The sequence below is a fragment of the Zophobas morio genome, unplaced genomic scaffold, assembly GCF_036711695.1.
Source record: "Zophobas morio isolate AGI-343-1 ecotype UQ-CSIRO unplaced genomic scaffold, CSIRO_AGI_Zmor_V1 ptg000030l, whole genome shotgun sequence".
Classification (NCBI taxonomy): domain Eukaryota; kingdom Metazoa; phylum Arthropoda; class Insecta; order Coleoptera; family Tenebrionidae; genus Zophobas; species Zophobas morio.
The window spans coordinates 5,971,752-5,990,568 of NW_026972135.1; the positions used below are offsets into that span (position 1 = coordinate 5,971,752).

Genomic DNA, 18,817 nt, shown 5'->3' on the forward strand with positions numbered 1-18,817 from the left:
TAAAGATAATAATCATTAATGGAAAAGCGAGGACGCTGGCACAATCCTTTAATAGAAAAGACGGGATGCCGTCAGGCCCAGTTGTCATTTTTTTTTCATCTTTTGCAGAATCTTGAGAACCTCTTCTTCACTAAAAGATTTTCTAAAAACTGAGGTACAGTGATAGGAGAAAATTGCACCAGAGGAATCAGATGGGATAAAAGAGTGCTGAAAAAGTCAGCAAATGAATTAACGATGTTCATAGGACCGTTTATAATTTTATTGTTGTACGTCATCGAATTCGGTATGAGATTTTCTTGTTTAAAGCTCTTAATATACTGCCAGAAAAGGTTCGGAACAGAAGGGATATTGCTTTCGATGTTTTGCATGTATGCGATATGGAACAGTTTGATCTCATTTTTAATCTCAGCTCTTAAATTTTTGAATTTATTATAGGATTCAACATCATTATTACGTTTATAAATAGCCCAAAGTTTCCATTTTGGCTTAAGTTTTTGAATAATGTGGCAATTAAATCATGGTGGGTACTGACGTTTTTTGAATCGACTGCTTTTAGGAACTGACAACTCAACTATGTTGTTTAATTTGGAGTAAAAAAGGGAGCACGCAATGTCTACATCAGTACAGCTAGTAATAAAGGACCAGGCTGTGTTCAGGAGTAAACTGTACAACTGATAAAAATCAGCTTTTCTGAAATTATAGGTTTTAAAATTACCATTATACAAATATTTACCATGACACAACTTGAGGCAGTTTGTTTCAATCTCTAAACTCGGGTGATGGGCGTCTTGGTTAAGTAATACGTCACTAGCTTTCACAATTACACACTGCTTGTCTGATAAAACTACATCTAATAATCTATCGTAATTATTTGTAATATAATTATGTTGGTGACAATTAGTTAAATTTAAGAAGTAAATAAGTGAATTAATTTTTGAATCTTTTAATTGAGAATTTACTAAATAAGCAAAGTAACTTGGTATATTGAAGTCCTCAAGAATGATTATGTTATTACCGAATAATGAACGTAATGAGGAAAGAAGTTCAAAAAACAGTTCTACATCCCCGGCACTAACTCTTGGGTCTGGAGGAACATAACTACAATAACATTAAGAGTACCATGAGCCATGCAAATTTTTACAACCAATACATCAATTACTGGTATCGCACTAAAGTTTAAACTGTCAAGTTTATATTTGTGAGATCTTAAATTTGAATCTACAGCAAGAAGAACACCTCCTCCTCTTTCACAATTAAAAGAAAAATATTTGCGGTCATTTCTATAAATAATATAATTAGGACCGGAGATTTCAGAATTTTGAACAGTCTCACTCAAGAATGTCTCAGTAAAAGCAACTACATCATAGTGACAACTAGCAAGTGAATTGTATACGTCAGTTAATTTGGTGTTAAGGCCTTTAACATTTTGATAGTAAATAAAGAGTACTTTGGAATTTTTTATGCAGATATTGCCAGAATTATCTGACAAAAATTGATTAGATGAACTTGAACGAGGCAAGGAAATTACCCTGGAATCATCACGTGATTGCTATATTGGGAGTCCAAATAAATCTTGTTTTATTTTTTGGAGGACTTGTTGGTGTGCCCCGCATTTGCCATAATCCCAGGCCGCGTGGTTAACGTTAATTTCACTGTTTTTATTTTTAATGTTTAGATTATTACAATTTACACAAGTAAATGAATCTGTATCTGAATTGCAATCCTTAAGACCGTGATTACCACCACAACGAGGACAAGAAACCGTATTTTTACAATATTTCTGGGAGTGGTCAAAGGTATTACAATTATAACATCTTGTGATATCTATGGCGTCTTAAATAGAACAACTGTTTAAACCAATAAGGCAATGACCTAAACTTAACGCTTTTTTATATGTTATTAAGTCAACTTCAAAAACTGCTTGAAAGACCGTATTATTTATTTTTATTGGACTGAATTTAAGTAAATTCCAAATGGAGCTCTCATCACATATGGATTCGTTTTGTTTTTTCATGTAGGAAGATACATCTTTTGATTCTATATAATCAGGGATACCGGCGATTCGAATCCTAGGTCCTACTGATTTGACCTCACGAATTTCATAAGATGCAGATAGTTTATCTTGGGCAATTTGTTTAAAATTGCAGAAAGTATCACATTTCAATAACAAACCGCCATCTTTCAAATTCTTAACTTTTCCAATATTGACGTCTTTAAGAGGATCAACACTTTTCATAACATCAAATTTTGTTTTGTTAGTAGACTGTTTATCGTCTTTTGGCTTTACTATTATCGTCTTCTGGGAGTTCTTCGTAATTACATTCCGGTAAGAAGTTTTTGCATTCTGTGCATCTATATCAGCAAAATTGGTTTGTTCACAAGGTAAGATGTTATTTAATTTACCGATTTCATTGCGTTAGGTTCAAGTTTTCAGTAGATAAGTCCTGAATTGTCATTTTTAGTTCAGAAATGGCGTCTATTAATAGCTTTATATGTTTGGCTACAATGGTATCAATCATTTTCATAGTCTCAGGTGTTAATTTATGGCTATGTATACTAAGAAAAATGCAAAATATAACCTTCTCCCTACGAAGAAATAGGTCTCCCGTTTCCGTCCGTTTGTCCGTCTGTCTACCGTCCCGATTTTTTTTGTAACTTTTTGGAGAGTGGTTCTTCTGCGAGTGAGTTGTCGTTGTCACCCCTTGGTGCTTGGTACTCGAGGCGGACCGCTCCCACCGCCCCCCCCCCCCCTTTACGCCACCACTGAATGTATTAGTGTTTTGAGGAAATATAGAGAAGCTCTGATATGTCTATTATTATCCGTTCACGATCTTTATATAGTAGGGTTGCCCTTAAAAATCTAGTGAGTTTGTTGGTATTCGATACAGAAGAATAAAAATTCCCTGAACTTTTTTCGTTAGGTTATTTTATTAAATTAAAGGTTAAAAAATATGTCAGAAATTTAAACGTTGTTGCCGATACTTTCAGTTTTCAGTAGCAATAACCAAGTCAACGATATCCATTTCTTAGAAAGCATAAAACTTTACGCTATTTAAAACAGTTATTCGACTTTTTGTAAGTGTTTATTTCATATGTAAGGAACAAACACTAAAATTTCACTTAAACATTGTTTTTATATGAATGGGGGTTCTACATACGACTCTTGTCGCATGCCACATTTAGCATCCCATCTTTAATTTTCAATCATCAGTTCGTTCTGCACGCCCACTCTTCTTAGAAATGGAAATTTCGACCTTTGTGAACAGCCTATTTCCATATCTTCCAACTTCTTTTTTGCCTGTTCTAAGATTACTAAAAGGGTTGGTAAAAGACAACAACCTTGCTCTAGTGTTTTGATGGGTTTAGCTCTTCTGAAACATTTTTCCGGCCTTAAATTGAATGATTTATCTATATAGCTATTACTAATGCTTACGTAAGTGCTCTTTATTTGCTTTTACTAAGTACTTCCAAACGCTTATTAATAAGAACGTTGCTATACGCCTTCTACAGGTCCATGAAGAGTTACAAAAAAAATTAAAATCCTTAAAATTTGGTGCAAAGTAACAACGTGGATGATCTAACTAAAATTATACTTATTTTGTTGTACGTCAGGTAGTTTTTCACATACTGCCTTGGTAAATTTAGAACGAAAGATGCGTAAAAATATCACCCCCCGACAAGCTACAATTCACCCCATTTCCATTATTTCGCTATGAAAATCTGTATCATCACCGTCATTTTCAAATTCAGATTCTGAATCAGATTCACCTAGCGAAATAATGAAAGGCGGTATAGATTCGTACGAAAGATTTCCCATATTTTTCTCCCAATCTGCCAAAATAAGTTTTTCACAATGTTTATAAAAATTTTGCCACATGTTTGGAGTCCATTTAGAAAGCGCCTCAAGCCATAAATTCTCCACCCTATTGTTTAATAAATGTTGAGAATTTATATGCTTGTTGTAATAGTTCTTACAAAATCCGCACACCATTTCAACTGGGGTATATTGACAATGGTTCGGAGGTAATCTAAGAACTTCATGGCCACTTTCTCTTTATGTCTCGTCTACCAAATATCGTTTTTTTCTATCGTTTCTGAAGAGTTTAATTAAATCTCACAACTGTTTTTTAGAAAATTTTTTCTCAAATTCGACACTATGTTTAATGAGCCATTCCTGCATTTCACATTTTTACTAGAAAAAGTGGGTGGTTTATCCGACTGAACCGAATGATACGATGCATTGTCTAAAACCACCACACTTTTTGGGTTCAACTTTGCCAAAGCAGGAATGAGCTGATTAACCACCCATTTTTGAAAAATTGTCCCGTTCATCGTTTTACGATAGTCTCTATCGTTATTTTTTGAATTTAAAAAATTGTTACAACCATCCAAGAACTCCGTTGAACAACCCGCGTGGAGAATAGTAAACCTTGATCCTTCACTTTTAATTTTGGTGGGATTGCGTTTCAGATCCGTATCGTGCACCCAGCGACGAATGGACGAACCATTTTGATAGATCCATGTTTCATCCAAATACACGAAAGTCAAATTTTCACAAGAATTTAGAAACTGTAAATATGTTCTCAAAAAAGTAATTTTGGCTGCAACGACATGTTTTTGTTCACATAGAATTTTGCGACCATTTAGTTCCCTGTGTTTATAACCCATTGACTTAAGAATTTTGTATAATGTGGTTCGCCCCCCTTTAAATTCCAACTGTTCCCTAGAATATGCCAAAAGAGTATCTACAGTGAAATATTTGTTTTTTCATTAAGTTGCCAAATTTGTCGTTGCAGGTCTTTCCGAAACATATAATTTGTAAATAAATTCGTTGGTTTTTCGCTTGCCAGATAGTGATGTTTTTAAACTTTGGTCCCCTGTTTATAACACAGTTGGTGTTCCCACCTATGAGAAAAAAAATTAAAAAATATTTTCCAGCGAATTTTTACATTACAGAAAATATTTTCGAGACCCTCATAGTTACTTCTTCGAAAGAAAGATCGGGTCTGCCTTTTCGAAACTGCAAAAAACATCTTTTTATTGCAATTTTTTGTTGCAGTAAAACTATTTTAGGCATTTTCAAAATATTAAACAAAATTAAAACCTTTGTTTGCTTGATTAAAAAATTGTGTCTAATAATTCTGATCTAATAAGTGAAATAGAAAAGTGGCAATCCAGCTCAAAGCAAAATGTCAATCAGTTTATCCAACTTAAAGAAAAAATATGAAAGCCTACTTTACTATACCGCTATACTCTTAACAATCAACTGGTGAGTCTGGGAAAAATAGTAAAAAAAATCCTTCTCACATTTTGGTGGAGTTATAATGATTTTAAAATTGGTTCTTTTCAGTGGCGGCCCGTGAAGTTTTCTTCAGAGGAGGCTCAAATTTGAAAAGCACTACTTTTTACATCTTTATGTGTGGTAATCGTATTACATCATATTTGCAAGTTTCCACACCACCTTGCGGTATTGCAGCGGCGCGTTACCTTTTTGATTTTAGTGGGTGGTTCGCCGACAGCCCTATTATCCCACTTACTAAGTGTAAAATAAAAAGTAAATTCTCAAAAAAATAACAAATACATAAATATTCTTAAAAAAAACAAATTAAAATAAATTCGTAGGATTAAAACGAAATAACAAATAAAAATAAAATTCTTTGGTTTAAAAAATTATGCACTACCTACTGCAATTAAAGCTTCTTATAGCAAAGTGGTAATCTACGATTTTTCATGTTGGCAAAGTGATCGATTATATGTTCATAAAATGAATTATTCTCTTTTAATTTGCTTACCAAACGCTTTTCAATTGCAATTAACGATACATTTGATAACCGGTCTTGAGACATTCTATTTCTGTTATATGTTTTTATTCGCTTAAGAGCTGAAAAAGATCTTTCGACGGAAGCAGAAGTTACTGGAATTGATAAAACTAGGCATAAAAGCTTGTATAACTGAGGCAAGCAGTCTGTTAGATTATTTTTATAAATAAATGCTACCATTTCTTGAACTGACGTAGATTCTCCTAGAAGATGTGTATCCGAATAAAGAACAGACAGTTCATTTTTCAGAGATATTTGATCAAAAGACGAATACTGCTTGGTAAGTTCTTGTAGCAAATTACTAGGAAATTCTTTCGAAAACGTTCCAAAATTCTCATAATTTACCAAATCAAAATACTGTAGAGCCCCGATATCAGCAAACCTGGTCTCAAGTTGAACGATAATGATATCCAAAATTTGTGCATAAATTTGTTTGTAATGTAAATCTTGTCTTTCTAAATTAAATGACGTTTTCCGTTTTTTGTGCTGCGAAGGTCCTGGTTCATTCTCGGTATAGTTTTCATTTGCATCGTCCAAAAATATATTGTATAAGTCATTAAAATGAATTTCATTAGTACGAAAATCTTTCAATTTTTTTATTAATGAGTTAAGTCTACCCTTGGAATAATTAACATCTGTTGATCTGTTTTGCAAAATTTGAAAAATTATATCAGTTTGTTCAAAAATCATTGTAAAAACTTTTAGGTAAAAAATAAAATTTTTATCTAGCAGTAACCGTTTGAGCCCATAAGCTTCTCTCAAAGTTTGATGATCATTTAAAAATTCTTCACTATCGGAAATAAAATCAAAAACCTCAATTAATTTTTGTCTGTGTGAATTAATAGTAAACACAGCTCTGCTTGAAAAATTCCAACGAGTAGGAGCGTTACTTGGCAGCCTATGCTTAACGATTGAATTTAAAACTTCTGATCGTTTGCTTGATTTTGAAAAAAATGATGAAAATCCTGACAGGTTTGAAAAAAATATTCTGACGTCTTTTATACCGTTACAAGCTTTGCTTAATACCAAATTGAGTTTATGGGCATAACAATGTGTGAATAAGGCTTGGGGTGCAATATTTTTTACTTTAGTTTGAAGACTGTTTAAATGTCCTGCCATTACTGCAGCACCGTCATAAGTTTGGGCAATTAATTTATTTTTCAGATCAAACCGATTGAATTCTTTTGTTAATAACTGAAATAAACTTTCAGCATTTCTTCCACTACTAACGTCGTAGAACCCAGTAAATCTCTCAACAAGTTCGCCATCTGTAACATATCTTAAAATTACGGATAGTTGGCTTTTACAAGTTATATCTGTAGTTTCATCTATCTGCCAAGAAAAAAAAATCGGCTTTTTGCAGTTCTTCTTCTGTCTTATTTTTAATTACAAAACAGATGCTTTCAATTAAATCGTTTTGAATTGATTTTGAGGTTCCAGTAAAAACTGTAGCTTCATTTAAAAAATTTTGTAACTTTGAGTCGTAGGTTTTTAATAAATCGATCAATTCTTTAAAATTTCCCTTATTATCTGAATCATTTTTTTCGTCATGCCCACGAAAAGAACACTCTTGCGTTGATAGATAAATTATTGCATCGATTAATCTTTTCAAAATTGCCCTATTTTCAACAACTTTCTCGTTATAGTTCTCAATATCCCTCTTATGAGCCGAATCTAAAGTATTGGCAATGTTTTGCTTACCAAGCATTTCTAATTTAATCGAAGAAAATATGTGTTCCTGTGATTTTTCATGCCTTTCTACAGCTCGTGATAAATTTTGTAAATTATTATAGCCGGTTTTGCCCCAAACGGAAGATTTATCACTTGTGAATAATATACAATTCCAGCAGTATAATTTGTTCCTTAAAACCGAAGCCGTTAACCATTTGGTTTTGTTATAATTATTTGCATGAAATGCTCTGTTTTGTTTTCTGCCTGTCATTACCATTAATGGGAGTGATGGTGTTGGTCTCCCCTTTTGTTTTATAGCTATCTTTTTATCATAATCAAAGGTAGTAAATTCATTTTTTAATAGATAATCGACGATATCTGCACAAGAGACTGAATTATTTTGGTTGGTCATTCTCGTTATGTATAAGTAATATTAATATGCCGGTAATACTAGTTGTTTATAACGATCAGAAATTAAACGCAAATAAATGATACAAAAAACACCTTACCAACGTAAAGCCTAAACACCACTGAACAGGGAACGTGCGAAACCACCTCAATGTTTTTCCTGTTTTCACCCGATCGCGCCAATTAATAAGAAAGAGATAAAATTATCCGTACGACTTGATCTGAAAAGAGATGAACTAGCCGGAGGCTAGCGGCCTGAAGCGGCGTTCCGACCAACGTTTTAGCCAATGCAGTGCAGAATCATCATGCGTCAAGGTTACAGTTTCCATAGTAAGATGCATTTCCATCGGAAGCTAGCCTCTACGGCTGAATCCAAACGCGGAGAGGTGTGAATTATGATTGTAAGGGCGCAAATATAAATTTTTTCGACATTTTAACCTGATATATGATGAAAGTAAATAAAATCAAACAAAATATTCTGAAAAATAACAAATTTCTACAAAAATACAAATTCTTTCATCGAAAAAATTAGAGGAAGCTCAGCTCCAAAAAATAGAGGAGGCTCAGCCTCCCCTGCCTCCTCTGAGGAGCCGCCACTGGTTCTTTTGCTACCTTTAACAACTAAACAACTCATTCATTATCAGAATAACTAGTAGTAAAATTTTTAGTTAATATTTTTCTCGCCCATGACCATGTTTAATTACCATTTCCGTTAGAATGCACAAAGATATGGCTGTGTTGCTTTTGTAATAATTTGATAAAATTCCATTTGACAACAATGTTTGCCTGATATAAAGCGAAGGTGGATTTCAGTCAGCATCGTTACTAAGAAACCAGAAAGTACTTAAGACGGAGTTATTCACGCATTAGCAGTGTACAATGTTGCCAATTTTATTTTTTAAAACCACGTTTTTTTCGTTATCTACGTTATAAAGAATTTTTTTATTATTTTTTGGGGACTCCCGAAACCCCCGTATATAACGTGCTGAAGATTTAATCCGCCATTTTTCAGACAGCCGGTATAAAGATCGTGAATGGATAAGTCTTTAGTAGTCATTATACCGAAATTTTAATAAAAGGTCAGATTAGGGTAGGCCTCTAGGCTATATATATCCAGGGGCATTACCTCAGGCATTTCACTTTTCATTATAAAAGCTTGATTAATTTACGAATCAATAAAAAGTGAAAACTGACTTGGATTTTTAAGGAAAAAAAATTCAATAATTGTAAAAATTTTTTATTCTTTTAGTAAATTTACAAAATTGGAAGCTGAGGTCACCTGTAACCAATAAACTATTGAACAGACCATAGATGTTATGGCCCATAACATCTTCGGTTGTAATAAAAGTCATAACATTCCTGAATCTGTTAATAGTTATTGCGCAACAGTCGAAGAGACAATTTGTATGTACCTATTGTTATTTTGATGGTATTTTAAATTGTTAATTGTTGCATGTTTCGAACTGAAATAGTAACCATTTTAAAAAACTGATATGGTAAGATATTTATCACCATTTTTACTCACAATAAATAATAGTTTAAAAAACTAAAAAAACACGCTTTTATTGCTAATCGAACTAAAAACTAGAAAATAATTTTTAATGACAGAGTTTAATATTACAGTAGTAGAAGATCAAACAATCAATCATAATAAATCACCTCAAATTAAAATTATAATAAAATTTAAGTTATTAACAGAATAATTCAATTCAGAGTAAAAAGCGTGGGGTGCTTGATATTTTAAATATTACAATCATTCTATTGGCAACTATCTATGAGAGGATGGTTATGAACCGCAGTAAAATGCACCCCACGCTTTTTACTCTGAATTGAATTATTCTGTTAATAACTTAAATTTTATTATAATTTTAATTTGAGGTGATTTATTATGATTGATTGTTTGATCTTCTACTACTGTAATATTAAACTCTGTCATTAAAAATTATTTTCTAGTTTTTAGTTCGATTAGCAATAAAAGCGTGTTTTTTTAGTTTTTTAAACTATTATTTATTTTTCATTTTTTAGTCTGCGACAAATTCATAAATTGGGGAATTAATTACTTATTTAGATTTTTCTAGAAAGAACCACTCAGTGGTCTCCGTAGGATCGAGGATCCTGGCGGTCCTAATAAGGATAATGGGAAACTGTTATCAAATTATTGCATTGTCATCGATCCTTGAGACGTGTGCAAAGTTTCAAGATGATCAGACTTTTAGAAACCGATGAAAATTAAGCTCAAAGATTCCGTTACATACATACATAGATACAACCCAAGCTAATAAAAGCGTGATAAAAATGGGGTAATAAATATTCGCTACCTCACCAAAAATACAATATAAATACAGAAACTCTGGCCAACAGTTCGTAGTCGAAACAATGAACACTTCGGCGGTAATTCTTACAGCAGCCCTCCTAACCTGCTGCTACTGCATGGGCCCAAGTAAGTACCTTCTTTTCCCGTTTTTCTCATCATAATCAAAATTTCTTCAGTGCCAACTTTTATCATCAGATGCAATATACAACTTCCAAGTTTTAATAACTGTTTATCGAATGCCATTCAACACGCGATCATCCAGATGGTAGTACCCATACCCGACTACGATCTACCAGTTATCGACCCTTTCAAAGTACCGAGTCCAGCCGTATACGGAGATGCAAGGACTGGTCTTCGACAAAACTACACCAACATGGAAATTTTCGGATTGACGAATATCAACTCAACCAGCGCTACGTATTATAAATACGTAAAAAACGTGAAACGGGTCCACCTGAATAATTTTCTTTCAGATTCAATCCTGCGTCGGGAGTTTTGTCCATAAACATTACCTACAATGCGGTGCTTTTCACGTTTGATTATGGAATATATGGCAGATTTATCACCATTCCAATGAACACGATAAGCCGAAATAGTTCTATTCTATTAGGTAAGAAGATACTTTGTTTTAGACTGGATCATTCACAGTTTATATTTTTCAGTTAACCCGACTTTCGAACTAACATTCAACCTGCAAGAAGTTCCAAGAAATGGCACCGTCTATTTTAGAGCGGTCAACAGTACGTTGTATATGGTACCTCAACAAACCATATTTAATTATACGAAAGTATTTGATGATCAGTGGCAGAACGATGCTCTGAATGCCAAAATTAACCAAAACGGAAACGACGCGCTTAACTACCTGCTAGAACTATTTCCACATTTCTACACACAATATTTTATAGTGTGGTTCAATAATATTTTGCGAAGAGTACCGGCGCAGAACTTTTTCGATTAACGAGGAATAAAGAATTTTGTATGACAAATGTATGATGCAGTAAAATAAAGTAGATAGCGTATACAAAGCATATTTGGAACGGTTAATTTAATTTAAAACTCGACACTTAGAAGATACATTACATTTTTACCGTCCTGTAGAATTAATTTGGTATCGTACCTTTACAAACAAATGAAACACATGCAATCGCGAAGTTTATATTACTCGCAACCATCGTAATAAATTTCCGTTTCTAAATTGTCGAGTACATCGTGAAGAACTCGTTCTAGACACGATTTTTTTCCCACATTCATGTCGTCCACGTCGACCAGAATTCCATTTTTCAACTCTTCCAGTACCTTTCGCGTGTACTCGAAGCTTCCAAAACTTTCCAGTATCTCCACAAAGAGTTTCTTACTTTCTATATCCAGTGGTCTTTTTTTTAACATATCTAAGACAGAGAATTAAGAAAATAAATCGTGATATTGGATCCATGACAAAGCGAAGCTCCTATTTTATACGAAGGATACTCAGAATGCGATGATCGTTGGGATGGGTGTGAATTGCATGCATTACAAGAAAGTTAAATTTTCCCTCATCAAGATCGTCGCAAAGAATCCGAACGGTTGCGTACTAGAAAATTAGTTCAAACAAATGAAAAACGGGTAAGTCGGTTGCTTACCTTAGGACTGCAAATTTATGTAGTCGTCATATATCTGAAGAAATTCACCTATTTTGTTACAAAAATCTACACTCAACTCGATTTTATCGTTTTTAGCGCACAGTTTTAACCATTGGACTCCCCATACGAAAGCAGTGGCACATTCTAAAACAGGAGACTCCATTTCAAAAATTATAAAACCTTGAACTTACTAGCACGAATTAGTGCTCTAAAATCGTTAAAAGTAGGACATTGTTGGATGTCTCTATAGTAGACTTCGAGTCCTTGTCCAGTGAAGAATCGAATACCTAAAGTAATATAATCATCAAGAGCGATGTCCTAAATAAAAACATAAACAGTAACAAAGAGAGAAATTTTCATCAGTGGTTGTTGGTTACCTCCCGGTTTTCCGCATAACAGAGTACATTTTTCATTATTAGAACCATCTTGTGTAGTGTAGCATACAGAGTTAGCGGAATTCCATAAACCATGTGTGCAGAAAAAAGTCCTCTGCGAAGTATCGTTCCGTCCAGAATATCGTCTACTCTGGAAAAAGTACATGGATTAAAGTAGGTAATTAAATTAAGGTGAGTATAACGAAACTTACATAATAAGCATTTCGTATAGTCCACTTTCAATATCATTAAACATTTTCAATTCGTCTTGAGGGCACTTTACCCAAACATTGCAAGCACCAAACAGTCGGTTAAAAATGTTCCGATTTTCTGGGCCCGCTTGTAAAAGTGTTCCACTGGTCTTGCCAATATCTACAATCAATAGTTTGTTAAAAAATACAGACAAAATTTTACTGTGGTGACTACATTACCTCTTCGCCTTTGATCTCCGTTTCGTCTGTGTTTGGTAGATATTTCTGCCTTCCTATAATTCTGATTATTTTTCTTTGTTATACGTACGAAGATACGAAACATACACAAATAACTGCCTTAATTGTCTTTCGTGTCTACTTATAAAAATCCTTGACAAATAAATCTAATACGAGTCGTTATAAAAAAGTAATAGCCCATTTATCATTCTTCAATTACGTCAGCAAAAATGAAGAAAGCGTCAGCGACTATAGTCTTGATTTCGCCCTGTAGCTGCTACTCCATGAAATTATTACATCAACTTCGTAATTTAAATTTATCACGAACTTCTTCAACTTAATTTTACAGCAACAACTTTCGACTTTCATCTTTGTTTATCCTCGGCAGTTGAGAATTCCCTAAAACAACTGAAATTTTTTGAATCCCTAGGGATTCAAAATTTGCTACTATGGGTAGTGGTCGAAGTTGCAGGACCGAAGAACTGTTGAGCATAGAAATAGTTGTATAGAGGAACCGTCCTTGTTGACACTAAGACACAAAAGTCGCGACGATTTACCATTGTTCATGAGCAAAAGAAGTCGATCAGTCATTTGGAACTGTACAAGAAATACGCCAGACTGAGGCCAGAAAATGCGCCGCAAAAAGGGTTATTTATAAATTACAGAGGGAATAAGTGCATCAAACACTGTTTTTGTTGGTGCTTTGAGACATTTTTAGTGAAAGCTGGTGATAATAAACGTTTATAAAAATGTTTCGTTGTGTTTATTCCTCTTTAATAACAATTAACAAGAAGTTAATCGGTATGAGAAGAATCATATGTGAATAAAATAGGTGCGGAATAATACAACCATTGTGACTGTTGACGGCTGGAGCTTTTTCCAGCCGTTTTTGTTTTTCTTTCTAATCAGCACAAAATTGACAATTAGCAGAACACAATTGACGGAAGACGAAAATCAAAAGAAAAAAACTATTTTATGATTGACATCTTTGTATACATACCTACATCCTTCCTCTGTCTTCAGATATTGTGAAGATTTGTCTTGTGTTTATTAATTTATTTATTTACTTATCTATATAGCGAAAACAATATTATATATATTATATCATGTAATGTTTCTGTTTAACTTCGGTTTCTCTCTCAACCGTCAAAAGCACTAATAAATTTTCCACAAAATTGTGGCAAATTTTACTTTTTTTTTATAATTAAAAAATTTGAGAAGATATACAAAAAGTTTTAGGATGTAAATTATTTGCTATTTGACTGTCAATTTTATTTTGTCTTTCTGTACTGTATTGAATATAATTGAATTGCGAAACCAATTCTTGGCAAATAAATAATATCTTATCTGCTACGACGCAAATGGAAACAACTAGATAAATATGAATTATACTACTTAAATAAGAAAAAATGTTGTGATTTGATTGGAAAATTTTCACGCAAGACGTCAATAAACACTTCATATTTATCGATATCTTAAATCTAGCTTTTAAAATGTTTACTTGTAGTAACTAACCAAAAAGCAATGAATTTAAAATGTTAATTATGTACAAACTTTTTGCACTTTTTGCAAAAAGCATGTGGGTGACGTGTTTATTGATTTATTACGAAGCTTAAACAAAAAACTAAAAGAGACTAACTCTCATTTTAAGCATGCAAGTACATTAAGCTATGCTTCATAATCATCCGATGGTGTTTCGTCCACAAACATCTGAAGTTGGTACAGCATAGTTTCAGTAACATCAAAAATTAATTGTTTTTTGTTTTAAATTAACCTTATAGCTATTCACCCCGCCGTAAACTACGTGTACATATTATTACTTGATCTCTTGTTTGCTTTATTTTATTTTAATTTATTGCTAGTTGCTTTAATACTCGTAAATCTAAATCTACGTACGAAACATATTTATACATTATAAGCTATGAACCGTGGAGAAAACATTAAATTAGCCATTTATCAGATTTTGTTTTTTTCATAACTTGGAAAGTCTTGCTCTTGATAACACCAACTTATCAGATATGCTAACCCCACTTTTGGAACATAGTATATAAGGAACAACATTAAAAAGTTGGTGGTTATTGTAATACGGATGATTTAAAAGTTTACCGTAATAAAGTAATACTTTAATTGTAAACATATTTTATAAAAGTTTTTTGTGATCATAAATTTCAAAAATAAGTGAATTTCCTGACGGGTAAGTTGAAAATTGCAGTTAGAAATTACCATGTACGCGTATTTTTACTTCCCGAGCGTAAGCAAAGGAAGTATTGTAATCGAGTCCGTCGGCCGACTCTCTACTTTTACGTTTTCTCGATCTTTCATGACCCCTAGAAGACGAAGAAATAGGTCTCCCATTTCCGTCTGTCTGTCCGTCTGTCCGTCTGTCCGTCTGTCCGTCCGTCTATCCGTCTGTCCGTCTGTCCGTCTGTCCGTCTGTTGTCCCGGATTTTTATTAGACAGATAATCTCTGAAAGTACTCGACCGATTGTTGTGAAATTTTGTACTTATATTAAGAATATCATGTAGATGGTAAAACGCTAACCAAAATTTGTCTAATCATCCCCACCACTAAAGCGATGACGTCACTTCAAAATTGTACATAGTAAATGGGTTTTCAATTGTATAAAATAACATAGTCCTACACATGTAGTTTACAACTCTGAATCGACTTTTCACCCGAAACGTCCAGATTTTTGGAAAAAAAATCAAAATTATAAAACAACATTTTGAAATTTAATTTTTAATCTGCTAACCAGAATGCTTTGAAATGTTGCAGATATTTTAAGGCTATAAAGAGCATCATAAATCTTTAGTCAAAAAATATTTGCTTATCCCCTCCAAAAACTTGATGACGTCAGCTCAAAAGTTTGTGGAATAAATCATATCTAAAATGTACAAAATATGATGAGTCTGTACTTCTGATCTATCACTCCATTCATATTTTTTGGATTTGCATATACAGGGTGACTCAAAAAAATTAATGAATGCGTAAATATATTTTATTGATTTAATCAGGAACTACAAAACCGAATGCTCTGAAATCTTGCAGATGTTTTAAGGTCATAAAGAGCATAATAAATGTTTAGTCAAAATATATTTGCTTATCCCCTCCAAAAACTTGATGACGTCAGCTCGAAAGTTTGCCGAATAAATCATATCTAAAATGTACAAAATATGATGAGCCTGTACTTATCATTTATCACTCCATTCATATTTTTTGGATTTGCATATACAGAGTGACTCAAAAAAATTAATGAATGCGCAAATATATTTTATTGATTTAATCAGGAACTACAAAACGGAATGCTCTGACATCTTGCAGATGTTTTAAGGTTATAAAGAGCATAATAAATGTTTAGTCAAAATATATTTGCTTATCCCCTCCAAAAACTTGATGACGTCAGCTCGAAAGTTTGCCGAATAAATCATATCTAAAATGTACAAAATATGATGAGCCTGTACTTGTCATTTATCACTCCATTCATATTTTTTGGATTTGCATATACAGAGTTACTCAAAAAAATTAATGAATGCGTAAATATATTTTATTGATTTAATCAGGAACTACAAAACGGAATGCTCTGACATCTTGCAGATGTTTTAAGGTTATAAAGAGCATAATAAATGTTTAGTCAAAATATATTTGCTTATCCCCTCCAAAAACTTGATGACGTCAGCTCGAAAGTTTGCCGAATAAATCATATCTAAAATGTACAAAATATGATGAGCCTGTACTTATCATTTATCACTCCATTCATATTTTTTGGATTTGCATATACAGAGTGACTCAAAAAAATTAATGAATGCGCAAATATATTTTATTGATTTAATCAGGAACTACAAAACGGAATGCTCTGACATCTTGCAGATGTTTTAAGGTTATAAAGAGCATAATAAATGTTTAGTCAAAATATATTTGCTTATCCCCTCCAAAAACTTGATGACGTCAGCTCGAAAGTTTGCCGAATAAATCATATCTAAAATGTACAAAATATGATGAGCCTGTACTTGTCATTTATCACTCCATTCATATTTTTTGGATTTGCATATACAGAGTTACTCAAAAAAATTAATGAATGCGTAAATATATTTTATTGATTTAATCAGGAACTACAAAACGGAATGCTCTGACATCTTGCAGATGTTTTAAGGTTATAAAGAGCATAATAAATGTTTAGTCAAAATATATTTGCTTATCCCCTCCAAAAACTTGATGACGTCAGCTCGAAAGTTTGCCGAATAAATCATATCTAAAATGTACAAAATATGATGAGCCTGTACTTATCATTTATCACTCCATTCATATTTTTTGGATTTGCATATACAGAGTGACTCAAAAAAATTAATGAATGCGCAAATATATTTTATTGATTTAATCAGGAACTACAAAACGGAATGCTCTGACATCTTGCAGATGTTTTAAGGTTATAAAGAGCATAATAAATGTTTAGTCAAAATATATTTGCTTATCCCCTCCAAAAACTTGATGACGTCAGCTCGAAAGTTTGCCGAATAAATCATATCTAAAATGTACAAAATATGATGAGCCTGTACTTGTCATTTATCACTCCATTCATATTTTTTGGATTTGCATATACAGAGTTACTCAAAAAAATTAATGAATGCGTAAATATATTTTATTGATTTAATCAGGAACTACAAAACGGAATGCTCTGACATCTTGCAGATGTTTTAAGGTTATAAAGAGCATAATAAATGTTTAGTCAAAATATATTTGCTTATCCCCTCCAAAAACTTGATGACGTCAGCTCGAAAGTTTGCCGAATAAATCATATCTAAAATGCACAAAATATGATCAGTCTGTACTTGTGATCTATCATTCCATTTATATTTTTTGGATTTGCATATACAGGGTGATTCAAGAAAATAAATGAAAGCGTAAATTTATTTTACTGATTTACTCAGGAACTACAAAACCGAATGCTTCGAAATCTTGAAGATATTTTAAAATTATCATAAGCATGGTAAATTTTTGATCAAAATGTATTTGGTCGTCCCCCCTAAAAAATTTATGACGTCACCCCAAAATTTTGCTGAAAAAATGCCATCTTCAATGTGTAAAGTATGATGAGTCCATACTTGTGATTTATCACTGCATTAAAATTTTTAATATTTGCTTATACAGGGTGTCTGAAAAAAATTAATGACGGAGTGAATTGATTTTGCAAAACTGAATACTTAGAAATCTTGACGTTTTGAAGTTATTGTAAGCGTGGTAACTGTTTAATCAAAATGTATCTCTTTATCAACCCCAAAAAAAATTCATTACGTCTTCTCACAATTTTGCTGAATAAAGTATATGATCTGACTATACTTTTAAAATTTTTAATATTTGCTTATACAGGGTGTCTGGAAAAAAATTAATGACGGAGTGAATTGATTTTGCAAAACTGAATACTTAGAAATCTTGACGTTCTGAAGTTATTGTAAGCATGGTAACTGTTTAATCAAAATGTATCTCTTCATCAACCCCAAAAAAAATTCATTACGTCTTCTCAGAATTTTGCTGAATAAAGTATATGATCTGACTATACTTGTAAAATTTTTGATATTTGCTTATACAGGGTGTCTGAAAAAAATTAATGACGGAGTGAATTGATTTTGCAAAACTGAATACTTAGAAATCTTGACGTTTTGAAGTTATTGTAAGCATGGTAACTGTTTAATCAAAATGTATCTCTTTATCAACCCCAAAAAAAATTCATTACGTCTTCTCACAATTTTACTGAATAAAGTATATGATCTGACTACACTTGTAACTAATCATTGCATTCAAATTTTTTAACTTGCTTATACAGGGTGACTCAAAAAAAGAAATGAATCAGTCACTTTATTTTAGTGAATAAATCAAGAATTGCTAAACTGAATATTTTGAAATCTTGCAGATGGTTAAAATTGATTGTGAGCATGGTAAATTGTTAATGAAAATATATCTGTTTATTCCCCCGAAAAAATTCATGACGTCATCTACAATTTTTGCCAAAAAAGTTTAACTCAAAATGTGCAAAAATATGATGAGTTTTAACATAAGCAACTGTGGCCTGTGGTTTAGTGGAGGTGGAGTGTGCAGTGCAATTAGAAGTTCCGGTAACAGATCCCGGCACTTCCAACTTTTTTCGCCCATCAAATCAAGAACAGCACTTCCGATTTTCGCAACAATAAT

The 18,817-nt window shown here is 32.7% G+C and overlaps 4 protein-coding genes across 4 annotated transcripts in view; 3 read left to right on the top strand and 1 right to left on the bottom strand.

Moving 5' to 3' along the window:
• LOC135138737 (uncharacterized) overlaps nucleotides 1-18,817 on the top strand; it is a 254,941-nt gene that overhangs the window by 208,408 nt on the left and 27,716 nt on the right. The gene's annotated exons all lie outside the window — the stretch shown is intronic.
• LOC135139138 (uncharacterized) lies at nucleotides 10,241-11,197 on the top strand. The gene is made up of 4 exons (XM_064069261.1): nucleotides 10,241-10,338; nucleotides 10,389-10,629; nucleotides 10,686-10,822; nucleotides 10,875-11,197. The coding sequence occupies exons 1-4, from the start codon at nucleotides 10,275-10,277 to the stop codon at nucleotides 11,168-11,170; spliced, it is 738 nt and encodes a 245-aa protein (XP_063925331.1). The 5' UTR covers nucleotides 10,241-10,274; the 3' UTR covers nucleotides 11,171-11,197.
• On the bottom strand, nucleotides 11,355-12,772 carry LOC135138884 (terpene synthase-like). The gene is made up of 7 exons (XM_064068909.1): nucleotides 12,742-12,772; nucleotides 12,637-12,689; nucleotides 12,418-12,577; nucleotides 12,209-12,356; nucleotides 11,832-12,149; nucleotides 11,680-11,782; nucleotides 11,355-11,600 (listed from the first exon to the last, which is right to left on the bottom strand). Exons 3-5 carry the CDS (start codon nucleotides 12,459-12,461, stop codon nucleotides 12,003-12,005), a joined length of 339 nt encoding a protein of 112 aa, XP_063924979.1. The 5' UTR covers nucleotides 12,462-12,577; nucleotides 12,637-12,689; nucleotides 12,742-12,772; the 3' UTR covers nucleotides 11,355-11,600; nucleotides 11,680-11,782; nucleotides 11,832-12,002.
• The window catches only part of LOC135138747 (uncharacterized), a 31,803-nt gene continuing 27,716 nt past the window's right edge, over nucleotides 14,731-18,817 (top strand). The window contains exon 1 of the mRNA XM_064068747.1: nucleotides 14,731-14,827. The gene's annotated coding sequence lies outside the window, so the exon portion shown is untranslated. The remainder of the gene's footprint in view (nucleotides 14,828-18,817) is intronic.

Bases quoted from the DNA above. Each gene is read 5' to 3' on its own strand.
- LOC135138884 (XM_064068909.1), bottom strand. From the start codon at position 12,461: ATGTTTAATGATATTGAAAGTGGACTATACGAAATGCTTATTAT. The intron at 12,357-12,417 runs GTAAGTTTCGTT...TACTTTTTCCAG, and splicing joins CTATACGAAATGCTTATTAT to AGTAGACGATATTCTGGACG. The intron at 12,150-12,208 runs GTAACCAACAAC...GTTTTTATTTAG, and splicing joins GTTATGCGGAAAACCGGGAG to GACATCGCTCTTGATGATTA.
- LOC135139138 (XM_064069261.1), top strand. From the start codon at position 10,275: ATGAACACTTCGGCGGTAATTCTTACAGCAGCCCTCCTAACCTGCTGC. The intron at 10,339-10,388 runs GTAAGTACCTTC...AAATTTCTTCAG, and splicing joins CTGCTACTGCATGGGCCCAA to TGCCAACTTTTATCATCAGA. The intron at 10,630-10,685 runs GTATTATAAATA...ATTTTCTTTCAG, and splicing joins ATCAACTCAACCAGCGCTAC to ATTCAATCCTGCGTCGGGAG.